The sequence below is a fragment of the Mus caroli genome, unplaced genomic scaffold, assembly GCF_978045245.1.
Source record: "Mus caroli unplaced genomic scaffold, Mus_caroli_1 scaffold_9, whole genome shotgun sequence".
Taxonomy (NCBI): Eukaryota; Metazoa; Chordata; class Mammalia; order Rodentia; family Muridae; genus Mus; species Mus caroli.
In genome coordinates this window covers 97,178,280-97,195,255 of record NW_028227264.1, presented here as the reverse complement: position 1 = coordinate 97,195,255, position 16,976 = coordinate 97,178,280, and the positions used below count along the sequence as shown (strand labels likewise).

At 36.9% G+C, this 16,976-nt stretch overlaps 1 protein-coding gene across 2 annotated transcripts in view; it reads right to left on the bottom strand.

Annotated features, from left to right (window-relative positions):
* Positions 1-16,976, bottom strand: part of Epyc (epiphycan) — a 36,209-nt gene that overhangs the window by 18,134 nt on the left and 1,099 nt on the right. The window contains exons 2-3 of one of the 2 annotated variants that reach the window (XM_021174501.2): positions 14,640-14,729; positions 12,239-12,415 (exon numbers count right to left, since the gene is read on the bottom strand). In XM_021174501.2, the coding sequence (XP_021030160.1) occupies positions 12,239-12,403 (165 nt within the window). In that variant the 5' untranslated portion in view covers positions 12,404-12,415; positions 14,640-14,729. The remainder of the gene's footprint in view (positions 1-12,238; positions 12,416-14,639; positions 14,730-16,976) is intronic. The other variant, XM_021174502.2, reaches the window with a different exon arrangement.

Sequence of the window (16,976 nt, the reverse complement as noted above, 5' to 3'; positions counted from 1 at the left end):
TATAATTGGTATCACTCTCAGGAAAGTACAATTGAGTCTTTGATGTAAATATTTATTGATTATTTCATATTCGTTCTCTATTCTTTTTCCTTTACCTCTTTATTAATTCAGATTTGCTTTCTGTGACTTTACTTTATAATTTGTGCATTATATCTCTCCAAGCTTTACAAATATTCTAAAACATAATCACTGCATGTGAAGATAATAACCCAGTGCTGGACAGCAGCAGCACAAGCTATATCAGTTTTTGTTAAATTGTTTAATTTTGGCTCTGCAGGAACTTGTATCTCCCTAATACCTTGTTTCCTAACCTTGAACTACAATATTGGTCATGGTAGACTGTGTTTAGGAGTATATTTTACTTCTACAAAAGAGGAGATTCCAGATATGACATAGCTAAGACACAACATCAAGGGTTTGGGAGAACTCAGCCGCTATTGCCATGGGAGAGGGGAGAGGAAACTCCCAGGTAAATGAGGATATCGCCAGAGTTGTTCACTGTCAGTACCCTGCACTGCTGGGTTGGATGCTAGGTGTTCACCTTAACAGACACTGCTGTCTCAGAGCGATGGACCGATGAGACACTAATGGGAGTTTCTAAGTGTCTGCTCCCTGAAGAAAACTTCTCAAAAAGCTAAATGCATTACCATATTTTTATATCAAAGAGTGTGGAGATTTGTACAAATTGTTCATGTTGATAAGAATAATCTTAGAAAATATTTAAGATTTGCAATTCTGGTCATTAGCAATACTGTTTCTATATAGAAGAACCTCGTTATAAAAGGAGGCTGTGCTATTGTAAATGATAATCTTTTGCTAAAATTATTTGGACCCAGTATAGGTTTATCTTGAGAAGACATATCTGACTGATTCATGCAATTGCATTAATATTTGTAAAACTGTGTGATTTATTTGGTTTAATTATGGGGGATAATATGAAAAATGAATGTTCTGTGAAATGGACCCCACATTTCTCCTAGGTTGTTTTCCTGGATAGAGTCCCTCCAATACAGACATCTTTCTTTTAAAGCATTACCAAAAAAGAAAGAAAGAAAAACTAAAGATACAACTACCATCTGAACAGAGGGACTGAAAGGAATGGAGGGAGGGGAAACCGGGGTAGAGATGTAATGCATGGGAGAATTAAAAAAGAAAATAGAATAAAAAGTGAAAGAATAAATCTGAAAAGATGTAATGAAAAACAGAAGAAAGTCTCGCTCTGCATTCTACAACATAATACTAGGAGAACTGAAGAGGCAAAGAGGACACAAGAGTGTCAAAGGGACGGGATTAAGAAAATGCCATAATGAAGTGTCCTACCACCGGAGACAATATAAATATATTTTTAGGGACACTATATTACCTGTGATATAAAACTGAGGCTTAAAGAATTCACTAAGGGTGAGGTAGAAAGATAAGAAGTCAAAGACTTAGTTGGTGGGCTAATGCACACCAGGGATGTAAGACGAGCCTTATGAAAGCCCACTAATTAGTAAATTCATTTCAGAATACCAGGTTTTATAAAGAAGTGCTTGAATGGAGGTGTCCTACATTCATGGTGCTGCACTTTCAGAAGACATGGGTCACTAAATTAAAACCACAGTGCAAAGCATAGCCTACCTGCACAAGTAAGACCCCAGAGGTCTGCAAAACAACAGAGGCCATTCCTATGGTCCTTAGTTTCCCACCAAAGCTACACAGGAAGGCCTGCTTGCTGACTTGCTGAGAACAAAACACATCCTCCCCTGTCCCACTATCTGCCAAGACAGCTTGGAAAATGTTCTCCCCCCTGGCTACTTTTCATTGCACAGAAAGCTGCTACGTAGGCTGCTGAGGGGGAAAGACTGCTGTAATTTCACCTTGTCCTGGACCCAGTAAACCACAACATCAAACCTGCCAGGAAAATATGTGCCCTTTGATGCAGTAGTGGCAGACCTACTATGAGGTAACCAACAGTATTCTTGTAGAAGAATGCTCCACAGGAAGTCTCATGATTTGGTATGTTAATTCTTTTGAAAGGCTGTGCCAAGCAGGTCATAGAGTTTAGAGTAAAATTTGGTTTATTTTTTTAAGTTACCTAAGTGTTCATGCTGTCAATTTACGTTCTAAATATTTACATTTATAACGGGTGTGGGATCCTGTTGAAGTTCATCAGAAAAGCTTCCTTTATGATGGGAAGTAGGTAATGGAAAGATGCATATATGGTCAAAGTACTTAGAACAGGAGACTGCGTGCTCAGTTATAAATGAGTCTTGTTTATCACTGCCCCTCAGTTAAGGCTCAGGAAATGTTGTGAGGGAGTGGAAAGATCTAGGGCATGGGAGTGTTGTGATATGCTGTCTTCTGGACATGATATGGCTACCACCTTTCAGACCTTGCCCAAGTTGTGTTTCCCAACACAGGTGACTGATCTCTGACCTCTACCATTTATAGGCAGTTGTGAGCAGTTGCTAGCTGCTGGGAGAGAAGAATCATTTTTCTTTTCGGGTGTGGCCACCGATATGGACATCACAGATTAGATATACTTATTATCCAAACGAAGACATAAAGGGAGGAAAGAGGATGTGTTTGGAGGAAGGATAGAGGTGGAGTTTGAGGGAGGAAAATAAGGGATGGATATGATTATAGTCTATTTACACTCTCGAAGGAGAAAATGATTATATATGAAAATAATTTAAAAATACAATGTAAGTAGACTTGAAAATAACATGTAATAAATGGCCTTGGGGGGGGGCAGGAAAAGTACCTCAACGTGTAACCTGAATACATTTGCCAACACACACACACACACACACACACACACACACACACACACACTGATTTCAGTATTGTGAGTGTGTATTTGACGCTGGACAATTTTAAACCTATAAAAGTAACTCAGGTCTGACCAGATAGGTTCGTTAGTAAAGCACTTACTATACAAGTCAGATATCCAAGTTTGAATTTCAAAAGCCCACATAAAAACTAGATATTTCGGAGCATCTCTAATCTTAGAGCTTATACTATGAGATGTCCTGGAACCAGCTAAGCCCATTATCTGCTGTAGAAAAAGCAAAAACAAAAAGGAGACCCTGTCTTAATCAAAGTAGAAAGTCAGAGTTGATACCCCAGTTAGTCCTCTGACCTCCCCATGTGTGCATCCATGTTCACACACACACAAACGCACACACACATACACACACAAACACACAAACACACCAGGGACAGAGACAGAGACAAAATCTCAAATGCCTAACAAAACCAGAGAATCCCTGAACCAGGGAAGCATTTTCTTGTATGGAACAGGGTATAACAGACAGGAAGGTTCATTCAATCCTGGGCAGTTGAAAGGCTGAGGGAGAGAGTTTGGTTTTCACTACTCAACAAAAGTTTTATGGAATATCTATAGCAGCCTCCATTGAAGAAAGTGCTAAGGTTGGTTCCTCAACTAAGACAAGAGGAAGTGCAAGTCACTAGAAAAGTCTCCCAGAAGCCACACTGCATAAGTTTCATGGAAGGATGCAAGGGAGAAGGAACTGGGCATGTTCCTCACGGGTATTTATCCTTGAGAGCCTATTAGAAAAGGGCTTCATGTCATCCAAGAGTATTTCATTTGATAGAATACACACTTAGTCCAGCATCAAGTATAATAAATACAGGGTTGGGGTGGAAAAATGGGAATGTAAACTCGATGCATCTGCAGGAAGTAAAATGACCTTCAAACAAATACCGATGCTTGAGACTGCCACACTGTGTGCCACAAAGAAGGGAGACAGGAGAAATTGCTCTACCAGGGATATGAGTTTCCAAAGTTCATTACAATGGCCTTGAATGGGGTTACTAGAAACTTAACCACAGTTTTTTGATTCTTTGGGGGGCACACAGGTCTTTCCAGTCGTTTCAGTGTGTGTCTTTGTGTGGATCTTTTCGTATGAGTTCTGGTGCCTCAGGAAACCAGATACAACACATACCTCTGAAGCTGGAGTTACGGGTGGTTGTGAGGTTCCTGAAGTGAGTTCTGGGAACGGAACTCAGAGCTACTGCAAGAAGGACACACACTCTTACGCTGCTGAGACATCTTTCATTACATTTATTTATGTAAATGACCTGAGATGCTGATCAGATTCATGATGATCTTAAATGAATGGGAAATTTATCAGCATGTGCATTTTGTGTATAGAATCATAAAAATTGGTATTTCACTACTGCAACACACCAATATAGTTTCCTTTCCTCTGGAGTATTTAAATTGTACATTTATAAGACTACTATACTCTAAGTCTCGAGGAACAGAAAGAGGTGATCTCATCAGTATCTGCTCAGATATAAATCTAGGCACAGTGGAGTTTAGCACTCACTGTTACTCAAGGCCCATCCTTCCTGTGAGGAATTTGTCATGACCATGACCTTGTTCTTAGAAGCTTCATTAGATTTTCTTTGAATAATAACTGCATTTATTAGATGTCCTTTATGCCTAAGACTCTTCCTTAAACAATTAACATGTTCATTTTACCCAGTCATCACAAGATATACGAGAAACAGAGACTGAGACAGATGTAAAGTCTTGACTAAGGTCAGAAAATTGGTACTGCAAGCATGCACCCGGTTGCTAGGCAATCTGACTGCTGTTGTTGCACATGGTGACAGAATGCCTCCTGGTACAGAAATGGGTTCATAGTGGATTGCATCTCCTGCCACTTTTAAAGTATACATTTTCTCTTTACCCTCCCTGGGAATAATAGATTCAAAAACAAAACCATGTATCCATGTAGTTATTGACATTGCCTTACCACTTTATCAACCAGTTCCTAACCGGTAAGCCTTGGTCTTCAGCAGATCAAATTTACTTTACAGATTTCCCTTCTGCTCAGTCTTAGAAAAAGTGCTCAAAAATAAATGTCACTTGCAGATTTATTCAAACACTAAGGATTGTACTGATGAAAATGGATCCCTGAATTTACCTGTCTCCCAAAATATATCTCCTAGTTGAGCAAATAACTTTTGGCAAGACTCAATAACTGTTATATCAACAACTGAATTCCTCAGTGTTAAAAGGCCCCGAGCTTTCAGCCTGGGCTGTTAATGATGTATTCAGATGAACCTGACACTCTGGCGTGCAGATAAGTTTGGCACTATGGAATTCTACTTTAAACCTGAGCATGGTGCTCAAATTTATTCAAGTAATCTATATTAATTATTTAAAACTAGTGAGTCTGAATACCTGACAGTAAAAACTGCACTTTCCTCTATGTACCTTGGAACAAGTCAGACAGAAGTGTGTGGCAATCCCTTCTTTGCATTTCCGTGAGCTGACTTCAAGTCAGAAAGGTACATATTCTCCTCTGCTGTGCTTTTAGCAACATTGACAGCTAAGACTCACATTGTGATGCTGTGCCAATCATAATCGCTTGAAAGCTGTTATTTTTTTAATGACTTAATTTCATAGAAAATAAAGCACAATCTGGGCATAGTTAAAAGAGCTCAAGATTAGAGATCAAGCTAAAAAGTAACAGAGGTAGTTACTGCCAATGTATTCTTGCCTGCGCAAGGAAAGAATCCAGCTTAAATGTCACTCTGAAACTTACTAGGTAAATAACTTTGAGTGAAACTCTCGTCTTCAGTTACTACTATTATGTCAACCCAATAATATCTTATTTTCATGAGTAGTCTGAATTAATTTATGTGTATAGCCTCATGAAAATGTGAGATAAACACAAGGAAATGATTGACAATGTTTATCAATATATTTTCCCATGGAAACACCAGGATTATGGTATTTCTTGAAATGTCATGTCTACAGTTTTGTTACATCTTAAAAATAAGAATTAGATGATTCAAAACTCTCTATAAAACAATTTTGGAGAAATTGATCAGATTAACCCACTGAACACTCATCAGTAAAACTCTCTCCTGCCCCTTCAACTCGAGGCACTTCAGGGAAGAGGCAGGTTCACTTGTATTTTTCATGGAACCTACAAAAGAATGTTTAACTTAGGGTGATGTGTTAGAATCTCTCTTTCAATAGAAACACATTGCATGTGGAATCCTCATGTTTGAAATGTTCACGTGCACTGTAAACTTGGCCCAAATGTGGCAGTAGTAATGAAACATAAAGATTAAGTCACAACATATATTTTGTTACCCAAAGAAATGAATAGTAATAATAATGATAATTTAAGTATTTTTCTCAGAAAAGATTAAGAATATTTTAATACAAAATATTCCTAGACAAAGAGCTACAGACAAGTAATGTTGAGATGATTGAAATTCACCCTTTCTAAGGTTGAGCCACCTAACTCATTATCTAATATGAAGTGATCAGCCCTGAAATTATATGCACAGAAACCATATCCACACAAACACCAAAAAAAAAAAACAAAAAACAAAAAAAAAACAGGACTTGGCAGGCTGCATTTACATATTTGTGCATCTGTTTATAACAACAATAGTAGAAGAAAAAGTGTAATTTGAGGAGAAACTGTGAAATAACAACTCTGCAGTGGTTGGAGAGAGGATGGGAAAGAGGGAAATGATGTAATTGTATCTCAATTAAAGTATATTAGATAAAAAGGAAAGCTGTGATCTATTTTTATTTTGACAATCTAATGTATTTTTGCTGTCTAAAATGAAATTTCATTTCTATAAAGAGCCCATAATTACTTTGACTCTTCTAAAGGCTGTGTCTGGGGTCTCAGCACCTAAGCATCTGTCCTTAGATCATTGAGTGGCACACTATTCTAATGACAGAAGAAGAAGACTCTCCTTCTCATTGTTAGCTAATGCAGTTGCTTTCATGGCCTTCTCCATCCCCACAGCATCAATGTGATAATTTCACTCCTTCAAAGAATCTAACTGTTTCATCATCTCTAGTGGTATTTAGACCCACTAGTTTTAATGTCATTCTCAGACTTAATTTATTTAAAAATCGAAGCAGCTTTTGTGCGAACGAAATCATCCAGATGCATATTTTCCTTTTGTGCATTGCTTGCCCATGTTTTAATGACTTTTCTGAGTTGCTTAGTAATGCTATCAACTGTGTTTTGTTTGTCTATAATGGGAAAAATGAACATTTGAAAGTTCCACCTAACTTCACGGACCAGTGCTTTTCAAAAAGCCAATGTGTGGCAGAAACAAACCATGTATAAGTAAGTCACGCATCCAACTGCAAGACAGACAATGGATCTCATAGTAAGGAGTAAGGGAAGTCTGATGAGGTTTCAGATTCTACAACAAAATTAATATCTGCAGTGAGAAATGCTGTGAAGCTCTAGACTAGCAATAAATAATATCCATAGCTCTTTTAAACAGATACTAAATTTTTTTTGCCCTTTGTACTGCATATTTATGTCAGTGTAGATTTCTTCAGAGTCTGACCAAAACAACCTAACACACTGAAGACAAAAGCAGATACAGTGAGAAACTATATTCTATTAGGCCAAACACTGAAGGAACTTACAACGACACAAGACAGTGTCATTGTTACCACTAGATGAGTTATGTCTTGAAAAGTCACTGCCTTTTTATTAAAATAAAAATAATGTGTAATTTCTATTTAAACACACTAGGTAGACTGATCTAGTAAATGCATATGCTAAATAAACATGAAATGCTCATTAAACAAAATACACATTGAAAAATTTATGACAAGAAAGACTGTCCTCAGCACTGAAGAAGAAAAGCAAAGGAATCGTTCCCAAGAAGGAAATTTTGCCTGTATTTCTTTTTGGTTGTTGTTGTTTTGTTCTTAGTATTTACTTATGATTTCACATTTCAGACATTCAAACAGCAATTTTAAGGCAATATATAATGATGCTTCAAAAAAATCTACACAAGGACTTAGGGCAGCTGGAAAGTTACGAGAAACTAAGGAAGAAGAAGAAGACAAAAACAAAACAAAAACAAAAACCCCAAAACAAACAAAAACAAAACAAAACAAAAAAAAACAACTAGTTCCAGAATTATAAGCATACAAAACAGACTAACAGGAACACTCATTTGAATGGTATATAGTTTAACAAAGGAGCAAAGTCGAACCAATTAGAATGGCTAATCAAAAACTGCTGACAGCACATGTTGTCAAGGATGTGGAGAAAGAGGAGCACTCCTCCATTGTTGGTGGGATTGCTAACTGGTACAACCCCTCTGGAAATCAATCTGAAGCTTCCTCAGAAAACTGGAAATAGATCTACTTGATCTCAGCTATACGACTCTTGAGCATATATCCAAAAGATGCCCCATCATACCACAGGGGCACATACTCCACTGTGTTCATAGCAACCTTATCTGTGATAACCAGAAGCTGAAAACCCAGATGTCCCACAAGGGAAGAGTGGGTACAGAAAATGTGGTTCATGTACACAATGGAATACCATTCGGCTATTAAGAATGAAGACATCATGAGTTTTTCAAGCAAATGTATGAAACTAGAAAATATCCTGAGTGAGGTAACTCAAGCCCAAAAGGACATGCATGATTTGAACTCACTAATAAGCAGATATTAGCAAAAACTGTACAGAATTCCAAGGATAAAATCCACAGAACTCAAGAAGGTTAACAAGCAGAAGGGCCCAAGTGAGGATGTTTCAATCCCACTTTGGAGGGAGAAGAAAGCAATCATGGGAGGCAGAGGGAGGGAGGGACCTGAGTGGGAGAGGGGAGGGGGTGAGGAAAACGGGACCGAGATCATGTATTGTGGGTGGGGCAAGAGAAAGGCCCTGAAGTATAGCAGAATGAATAGAAATATTCAACCTCAGGGCATGAGAGGTGGGGGGACCCTTTACAATGTAACAGAGACCTGAAAGGTAAGTGAGTCTCAGGACTCAAAGGGAGGGACTTTAGATGAAATGTCCAACAGTAAAGAAAGTAGGGAACTTGTAGAGTCCATCTCCAGTAGAAAGTTAGGGCATCAAGTTGAGAGATGGGGCTGCCATCCTACTGTCACAAACTCTGACCCAGAATTTTTCCTGTCTAAAAGAACTTCAGGAAAAAAAATGGAGAAGAGACTGAAGGAAAGGAGATCCAGTGACTGGCCCAACTTGGGATCCATACCGGGGGAGACTCCAACCCTGACTCTATCACTGATGCTATGGTGTGCTTACAGACAGGAGTCTAGCATGGCTGTCCTCTTAGAGACCCAACAGGCAGTTGAAAGAGTCAGATGCAGATACTTATACCCACTGAATGAACTGAAGTTGGGGACCCCTGTGGTTGAATTAGGGACAGGCTGGAAGAAGCTGATGGGGAGGGCAACCCCATAGGAAGACCAACAGTCTCAACTAACCTGGACACCTGAGATTTCTCAGACACTGAGCCATCAACCAGGAAGTATACAGTTGCAGGTTCAAGCCCCCTGACACATATAAAGCAGAGGACTGGTCTGGCCTCAGTGAGAGAAGATGCACCAAACCATGGAGAGACTTGAGGCACCAGGGAGTGGTGAGGCCTGTAGAGGTTGGATGCAGGTTGAGGACATCCTCTTGGAGACAGGGGCAAAAGAAATGGGATGTGGAACTGTGGGAAGTTTGACTGGGGGGGGGGTAATGACTGGACTGCAAAAAAATAAAATAAATGTAATTTTTAAAAACGTTGTAATGCCTATAACTGAGACAGGAAAGACTGTCCTCCTATGAAGAACCCATGAAGATTTATATCTTCATAAAAGCATCATATGTCATCATTAACACACTCTCTACCCCATTTCACAGCGACTATTGTAATAACTTCCTTCTCTTGAATTCTCTAGTACAATGCTTCTGCTTATTGAAGACCTGGGGTTCATGCATGGTCAAATTAAGAAAAGATAAATACATAGGACTAAGTAATCTATTTGGGTGAAGCCATATAGACTGCAGAGGAAGAATGGAAATGCCACCAGCACCAGTGGTCATGGGATATATTCCTAGAACATGATACCACTCACAGGTGGTCTAGCAGTCTCTTTAAGACAGTTTGGAGTCCCCTTTACCATAAGAGAGATGAACTACCCACAACCTAATAACTAAACCCTGGAAACAGAAAACATCTAATAGTTAAACCACACAAAGACTACCAGTTTCAAAGCTATGCTTTTTGACGAATCATCCAGGCAAGTACAAAAACCTTTTCTAAGAACTAAATACAGGAGATATATGTTAACTATATGATGTATACATAATATGCTATCACATGTAAGTATGTGCATATGTTTATGTGTTTAGGCTGTTATCAAGAACTGAAACATACAATGTAGTATATTTATGTCCAGTCATTCCTTATAGTCCTGGGATATTGTTCTGTAGAAAAATTAGTTTATAGCCAATGCTATCTACAAAGCTTCCTTCTACTTCATATTTATACCAACATAGGTGAATCCTTTTCATGTACTATTAGGGGTGTTGGAGCATCTGGAATTCAGTTCAGTTAAAAACAATATCAAGTTGAGCAGATACTTAAGAAAAGTGTAGGAAGCAAGGAGAAAAATATACAAACTCTTAGCACTCAGATGGAACTTGTGTTGTAGTTTTAAGATGATGTTGTTTGTAGATGTAGCCTTGACATTAAATCTTTGGCAAGTTATCTAAATGCTTTGGCTTTAGAATTGCGTCTGTTCAATGGAAATAGTACTAGCTTTTCAGAATTTAATCAAGGAATAAAGTGAGCATGAGTTCTGCTTTAAACTAAAATCCTGTCACAAATGAGGGATATTATATTAGCACGAGGCGAGCACTGGGGCATTTCCTACATGATGGGCACAAGGGAGTTTGTTCATTGAGAAAAGATTGTATGTAAATCATCTTGATACAGACATATTCTTAAACTACTGGGCGGCATGAGATATTCCACTCACTTCCAAGAATATCTGGGGAAGTTGGGACAATGTACAGGATCCTAACAGAGATAACTGGCTTTAAATTTTATGTAGAGGGTGTCATCTCAAGAAAAAAAATTCACTGTCTTACCTGAAAGACTCAGAACTAAACAGTGTTTCTTACACTGTGCATTGGGGTCTTCTGAAAGAAATGGACTAATTTCTTATTCCACTCCTCAGAAATACTCAAACAGAATTCTTTGGTGATAATCATTAAATGTTTAATCCCTGGCTTCTTTTATTTCTATTTTAAAATATGGAATGAATCAAATATATCTGAGCTAAAATGTTTATCTTGGCAGATAACTGCTAAGAGACTAAAACTTTATTAAAAACAGAAGAAAGTTGAGATTAAAATATGGGGAGAGTCAGGTTTAAGAGTAAAGGAGAGAAGTGTGAATATTTTGTTTTGAGCTCTGGTTTTTATTTCATAGGGCAGCATGAGTTGTATCAAACATTCTGGCATCTTAAGTTTTATGCAAATTAAACATATCATCTTGTCTAGATATTTTGTAGTCAAGGCCATAAAAAGTAGCAATTCAAAGATTTACACTTGAAACAGAGTTCAGAATTTACAATGATCCTTTAAGGCTAATCTGATTTTCTCTCTTATTTATTTATATCTACATTTTTGCCAGTGTTGTATATTAATCATGCTTCAAGGTCTGTTTGCTTTCTGACTCATGAGAATTAGCCTGTATCCTTTAGTTATGTGAGAGCGTAAGGAAGGTCAGCATTTAATTACAAACATGTCATCTTAGATTTATGTAACGGACTGTAACCTTGCCAGTGCCTCTTTTACTGCTGGGGAGGAAATTAACCATTCACAAATGCACATTCCCTTTTGGTATGCAGCAGAGTTCTAAACAAGAATGCTCTTTTTTGACGGCTTTTGTTTTTCTTATTGTTTGTTTCTACCTCAAATATGTTTCTTCATATTCTCCTCAGCATTGCTAATTACTTTTTCAAAATGTACCTGTTGTAATTAATAGATGTTGTTGCTTTCTTGGGCTAGTGAGATGGCGAGATGGCTAGACATAGGAAGGCTCTTGGTTGTTACCTGACTTTGGTAACTAAAACCCACGTGGTAGAGATAGACAACCAAATTTCTCAAATTTTCTTTTCACTACACACACACACACACACACACACACACACAATGCTATTTTTGTTGTTGTTGGAAGCCAAAAGACTGTTCCAGCATTCCCATAGAAAAACTTACACATGTTGTATCCAAATATATATAGGAAATTGAGGTCCAACATATGTTTATCAGCAAAGACTATTGCCAAAAATTAAGTGATTAAATAAATAAATTTTAAAAAATAAAAATGTAATATTTGACAATAAAAAGCAGCTTTTATCTATGATCATTCAATGCATTTAAAAGCCTCAACTATGAGATGTCATTACCTCTACATGGTTGTCAGGAATGTGTTCATAGTTATAAAAGGTCCCTGTGTCCTCCAAGATGGCATCATACACTTCTGAGTCATAGTTAAAGAGCTCTGTAGTTGGTGCAGCCAATACAGCATCAATGATGATAAGTCCCAGGGCAACTCTTGCTAGAATTCCCATCTTTCAAGATTTCTTAAACAGAAAATGTAGAATACAAAACTGATAATAGCTTAGAATTAGTTTATACTAAATAGAAATGATTAATCAATGTCAACATCAAGACACTCAAGCTGGTCTCTTTCTTTGTAGCATAGTTTAAAAACAACACATGTACACTGGTAATTTCAAGGAGCCAAATGTTCCATTCACACACACCTTCGTATTTTTGTAACACAAACTACAGTAAAAGATGCATCATGCCATTCATGGTGAGAAAAACGTTAGGATGTAAAATGTTTGTAATGTACAGAGTCACAAGGCCTTTTGTTAGCAGATGATTTCAAGCATCAGAGCTCTCTGTACCATTTAAGAAGCCCTAGATGCAGATGTATGATGAGGATGATGGTAAAGATGGAGATTGATGATCTTGCCATTGTGTAGATGAGGAGACTGAGAGGTCATTAGTGATGCTACTGACACGCATAACTCTTCCTTGTGTGCCCAAGCCTAAGGGTTTTCCTTCCCAAAACAAATTAATGAAGGCTATTTTTCCTATTGATCCTTTGTTGACCTGTAAAACTGAATGCATGTACAATTTGATATACTTCAGAATTAATATTTTATGCAGTAGTTTATAATGTTCTAGCACAATATAAAATGTCACTTTAACTTCTTAGTATTTTAATTATCTATAACCGAGATGTAGTCTTAGAAAGCAACAAGGATACATGTCAGAAAGGCAATATTTGCCCAGTTCCCTCTAGAAGGGGACTTGTACACATATACAAGTGGCTCAGTATTTCTTTTGTAATTGTTTAGCAAGCATAATTTGTTTCTCATTATAATATGAGTCTTTGGAAAGACTCCAATACAGTCTTAGCATAATTGTTTCAAGTATTTTAGTTCTGTGGGTACATATTCCTTTGACTATAGTTTAGCTTAAAATAAAAGACAGTTTCTCATGCTTATTTTTTGAGTGTTTACATTGGTAATACTGAGAATATTCACCAATAATCAATTGTTCACCATGCAAAGCAGTATAGTTTCCTGCTTAATGTGTAATATGAAAAGATCTTATGTTCTGGAGATCATTTTCTAGTTAAGGACAGTTCTGATGTTAGTGTCTCTGAACACTTGGAGAAGGAGATTTATTACTTTAAAACTTAAATGCACCATCAGTTACTTGAAACAAGTTTTTATGAAGCTCACACAAGAAGGAGGATCTTTGATTCTTCTGAGAACATGATCAGCACAGAGTTCCTTACGCTCCTCTCCCATGCTTTCTCCAAATCCTTTATAATATTCACACTGGATGAATTTGGCTCTATTTAAGTTGCCTTTGGACAGAGCATTAGAGGTTGAGGATTTAGAGTTCTCAGGAGCAATAACCAACAGTCTTGCTTAGTAGGACAGCACAATTCACAAATCTTCCATGAGCCACATTCTCATACTCCAGTGTAAAGTGTCAGCATTGCCATATCTGAAAAGAATGTTTCCTTGTACATTTCTAACAAATTCCATCATTCAAAGAAAATGTGCACTTAACTAATACTGTTTCTCTCTTCATAGTCTCTCTGCAATTTCAAATGTCTGCATATGAGGGTTCAATAGCAGTTAGCCTTTCCAGAAAAGCTATCAGGACAAGGACAGGCAACTGTGTGAAGTAAAGTTCTTGAGAGTATTTATGTACATTTTGTTACAAAGATGCATCTTGGGTTATGCATTTACATTTGTATTTAATATAGTTGAATTTTTCAGTTTTTTGTTCGCTTCACATCATATAAAAATAGCCTGAAAACATCAACTTAATTAAAACTTTAAAATACCTACCACAGAAGGACATTCAAAATATAAAGTGCCATATAATGATCAGTACATTTTAAACACCTAAAAGACCAGTATTTTCTCCTTCTGCATAATATTTCAGTCAACATAAATCAATGTTGCCTTTCTGCTATGAAAGGCTGTGATCAGTGTAAGAGATATTGATTTAAGGCATATATTGGAAGCCACTGTAATTTTACTCACATCTGTTAAAACTATTAAGATTAACTATTTTGCCCAATGTTATTAATTCTTAAGCTAATCCACAATTTTCTATTTTCCAAGAATAATATCAATGTACGGTCAGCAGCAAAATTAAAACAAACCCACTGTATCGATCAAAGCCAACAGGAGACCATAAAGCACGTTGAAGTATTTTTTTAAAAGTTGTTATACTAGGGGGAGAAAGAAGAAAGCATGTGTAAAAACTTACCTTTGGCTCCGACTTGATGAAGTCGCACAGAGTGACTGAGCATACAGAGTCCTTGGTATTTGCCCCTGACCAATGGATAGGAATTCTGGTCTGTGGGAGGTGTAATTTGTAACACTCAACTTTCTGTTTGAAAAACCTAACCTGGAGAATGCTTCTCTGTCTTTAAAAACCGTGCATTATTTTATAGTCACACAAGCTAAGCTAAATAATCCAAATTACACAGTACACAAAGCTTGCAGCGATGCTAATTAGCTGTAATTGCCAAAATGTCACCTTAAAATATTGAAGTAGAAAAAGGCTAGTTTTTGTAGGTCTCTTCTATAACAAATTCACCAGTTAAGAAAGGAAGGGAATGAACATGAGGTTAGTAGGTGAGGGTTTCTTAAGTAAATAGTCTAATATGAAATAATTCCCCTCACTTTACACATCTTAAATTACATTCTTCACTTTTCACTAATGTCAACTGAAATCTCAAATGTTACAAAAGACTTATCTGTTTCACTTTGTGTAAGAAAAGATAGCCAAAATTATTCTGATTGCCTGGAATGCTTTGATAGCAATGAACAATGAACCTTTTGCATGAACAATTTTAAAAGGAGTATTTCTAGAAATAATATATAAATATGATCTGAGTGTTCTATAAAGGCTCATTTTCCTCTTTTATCTAACAGAACCCAACAAATCAAATTACATAAGAACAAGATATCCCCAAAACCAAAAAAAAAAAAAAAAAAAAAAAGAAATGTTTTAAACTTTTTTTACGGGAAGTGGTTTGAAAAATTGAGTTTCATTACAGACAGGGAGAAAAAAATATATATGTGTTAGCTTTCTATTCCTTAGTTTCAGAACTATGAAATTCCTAAAGAAAGATAAAAGTGGCATGTTCAATTCTATTCTAATTTATAGACTTCTAGAAGCCTGACTCTTATGCATCAATAATCTTTCCTATGGGACCCATGTAAATAGATGTATTGGATTCCGAAAGCCAATTTGGTTCTGGCAAACATGCAGAATATGAAGATCTGTTCTCAGGACATTCCTTTTCTCTTTATAGCACTTTTCCAAATTTCTCTGCCCTAAAATTTTCTTTACCTATGATGTTAACTGTTCTTAATCCATCACTTCCATTTTCCACTTGCTTCTAATTGTTTGGCTTAATTTGTTGTATATTCCTTTTGGGGGCCAATTTTGTTTTAGAATGGAAATAGTGATAATTACTATAGTAGAAAGTTTGTGAAGAAAGTAGAGGACACCTTGCAAGAAGACATTTTCCTTATCTGTCATGTGGAAACAACTTTTGCATATGGCTTGAAAGGCCAACTCTTGCTTCATGTACCAGCTCTGTTTAGCAGAAATGTCCTGCACTGAGTCAAATATTTGATAAACGCTTTATTCTTCCAAGGTATTCAGAGGTAGTATGACTATGACTACCCACAGATGGGGATATTGAAAGTCAGACGCTAATGATCCAACATCATATGTAGAACAAGAGAGAGAAAACCAATTATATTTCCCCTGGTTTCCCGGTCCTGGATGGTACTGATCTTGTCTGAGGACTATAGGGACTGCAGGGTATAAAGAAAATTTTAGCTCTTAGCTCCTTAGATTCTATTGTAAGGCCTGTTTAATGGTTGGTAGTTTTAAGGTTCTTGAGTTCTTTAGAATGATCAATAGGTTGATAACAATCCATGAAATACATAGCATTTCTTCTTCTTCTCTTATTATTTAAGTTTCATGTATGCCTTGGCACAGAATGGATGCATGAGACAGACCTAGTCTATCAGAGCTTCTTTCAGAGTTCTGGATGAATTTTTAAAATTAGTGTCAGAAGTAATACTTCCATAATGACCATTATTAAACCGGTGATTAAATGATGTCTTATTTTTATCACAATTTAAAAGCCAAGACTTTCATGGGAATGTTGGTAGAGTGCTTACCTAATATATGCATAACTCTGGGCTTAAATGCCAGCCTCTGCCAATCAGAGCTCAACTGATACATGTCTACCATCTCAGCAACTGGGTCGTCAGGAAGGAGAGTAAGAATCAGGCAATCTTCTGATTCATGGGTTTGAAGCTAGGTGGTCTATATGAGCTTCTGTTTAAGTAGACAGACAGTCAGACAGACAGATAGAGCTACCTGTCTTAATATAAAATTAAAGCAAAAATTATAATTCCCCAGACTTCTCTTTTTTCAACTTAATAACCCTTCAATTTCTTTTTATAAAAATGGATAATTTCTTCAATCATTCCCATTGCTTTAACTTGGTCTTCTTGAAATTTTCAAAATCTATTTTGAACTGTTGGTTCTCAAGTTTGTAGCAAGCTCCTGAGGATA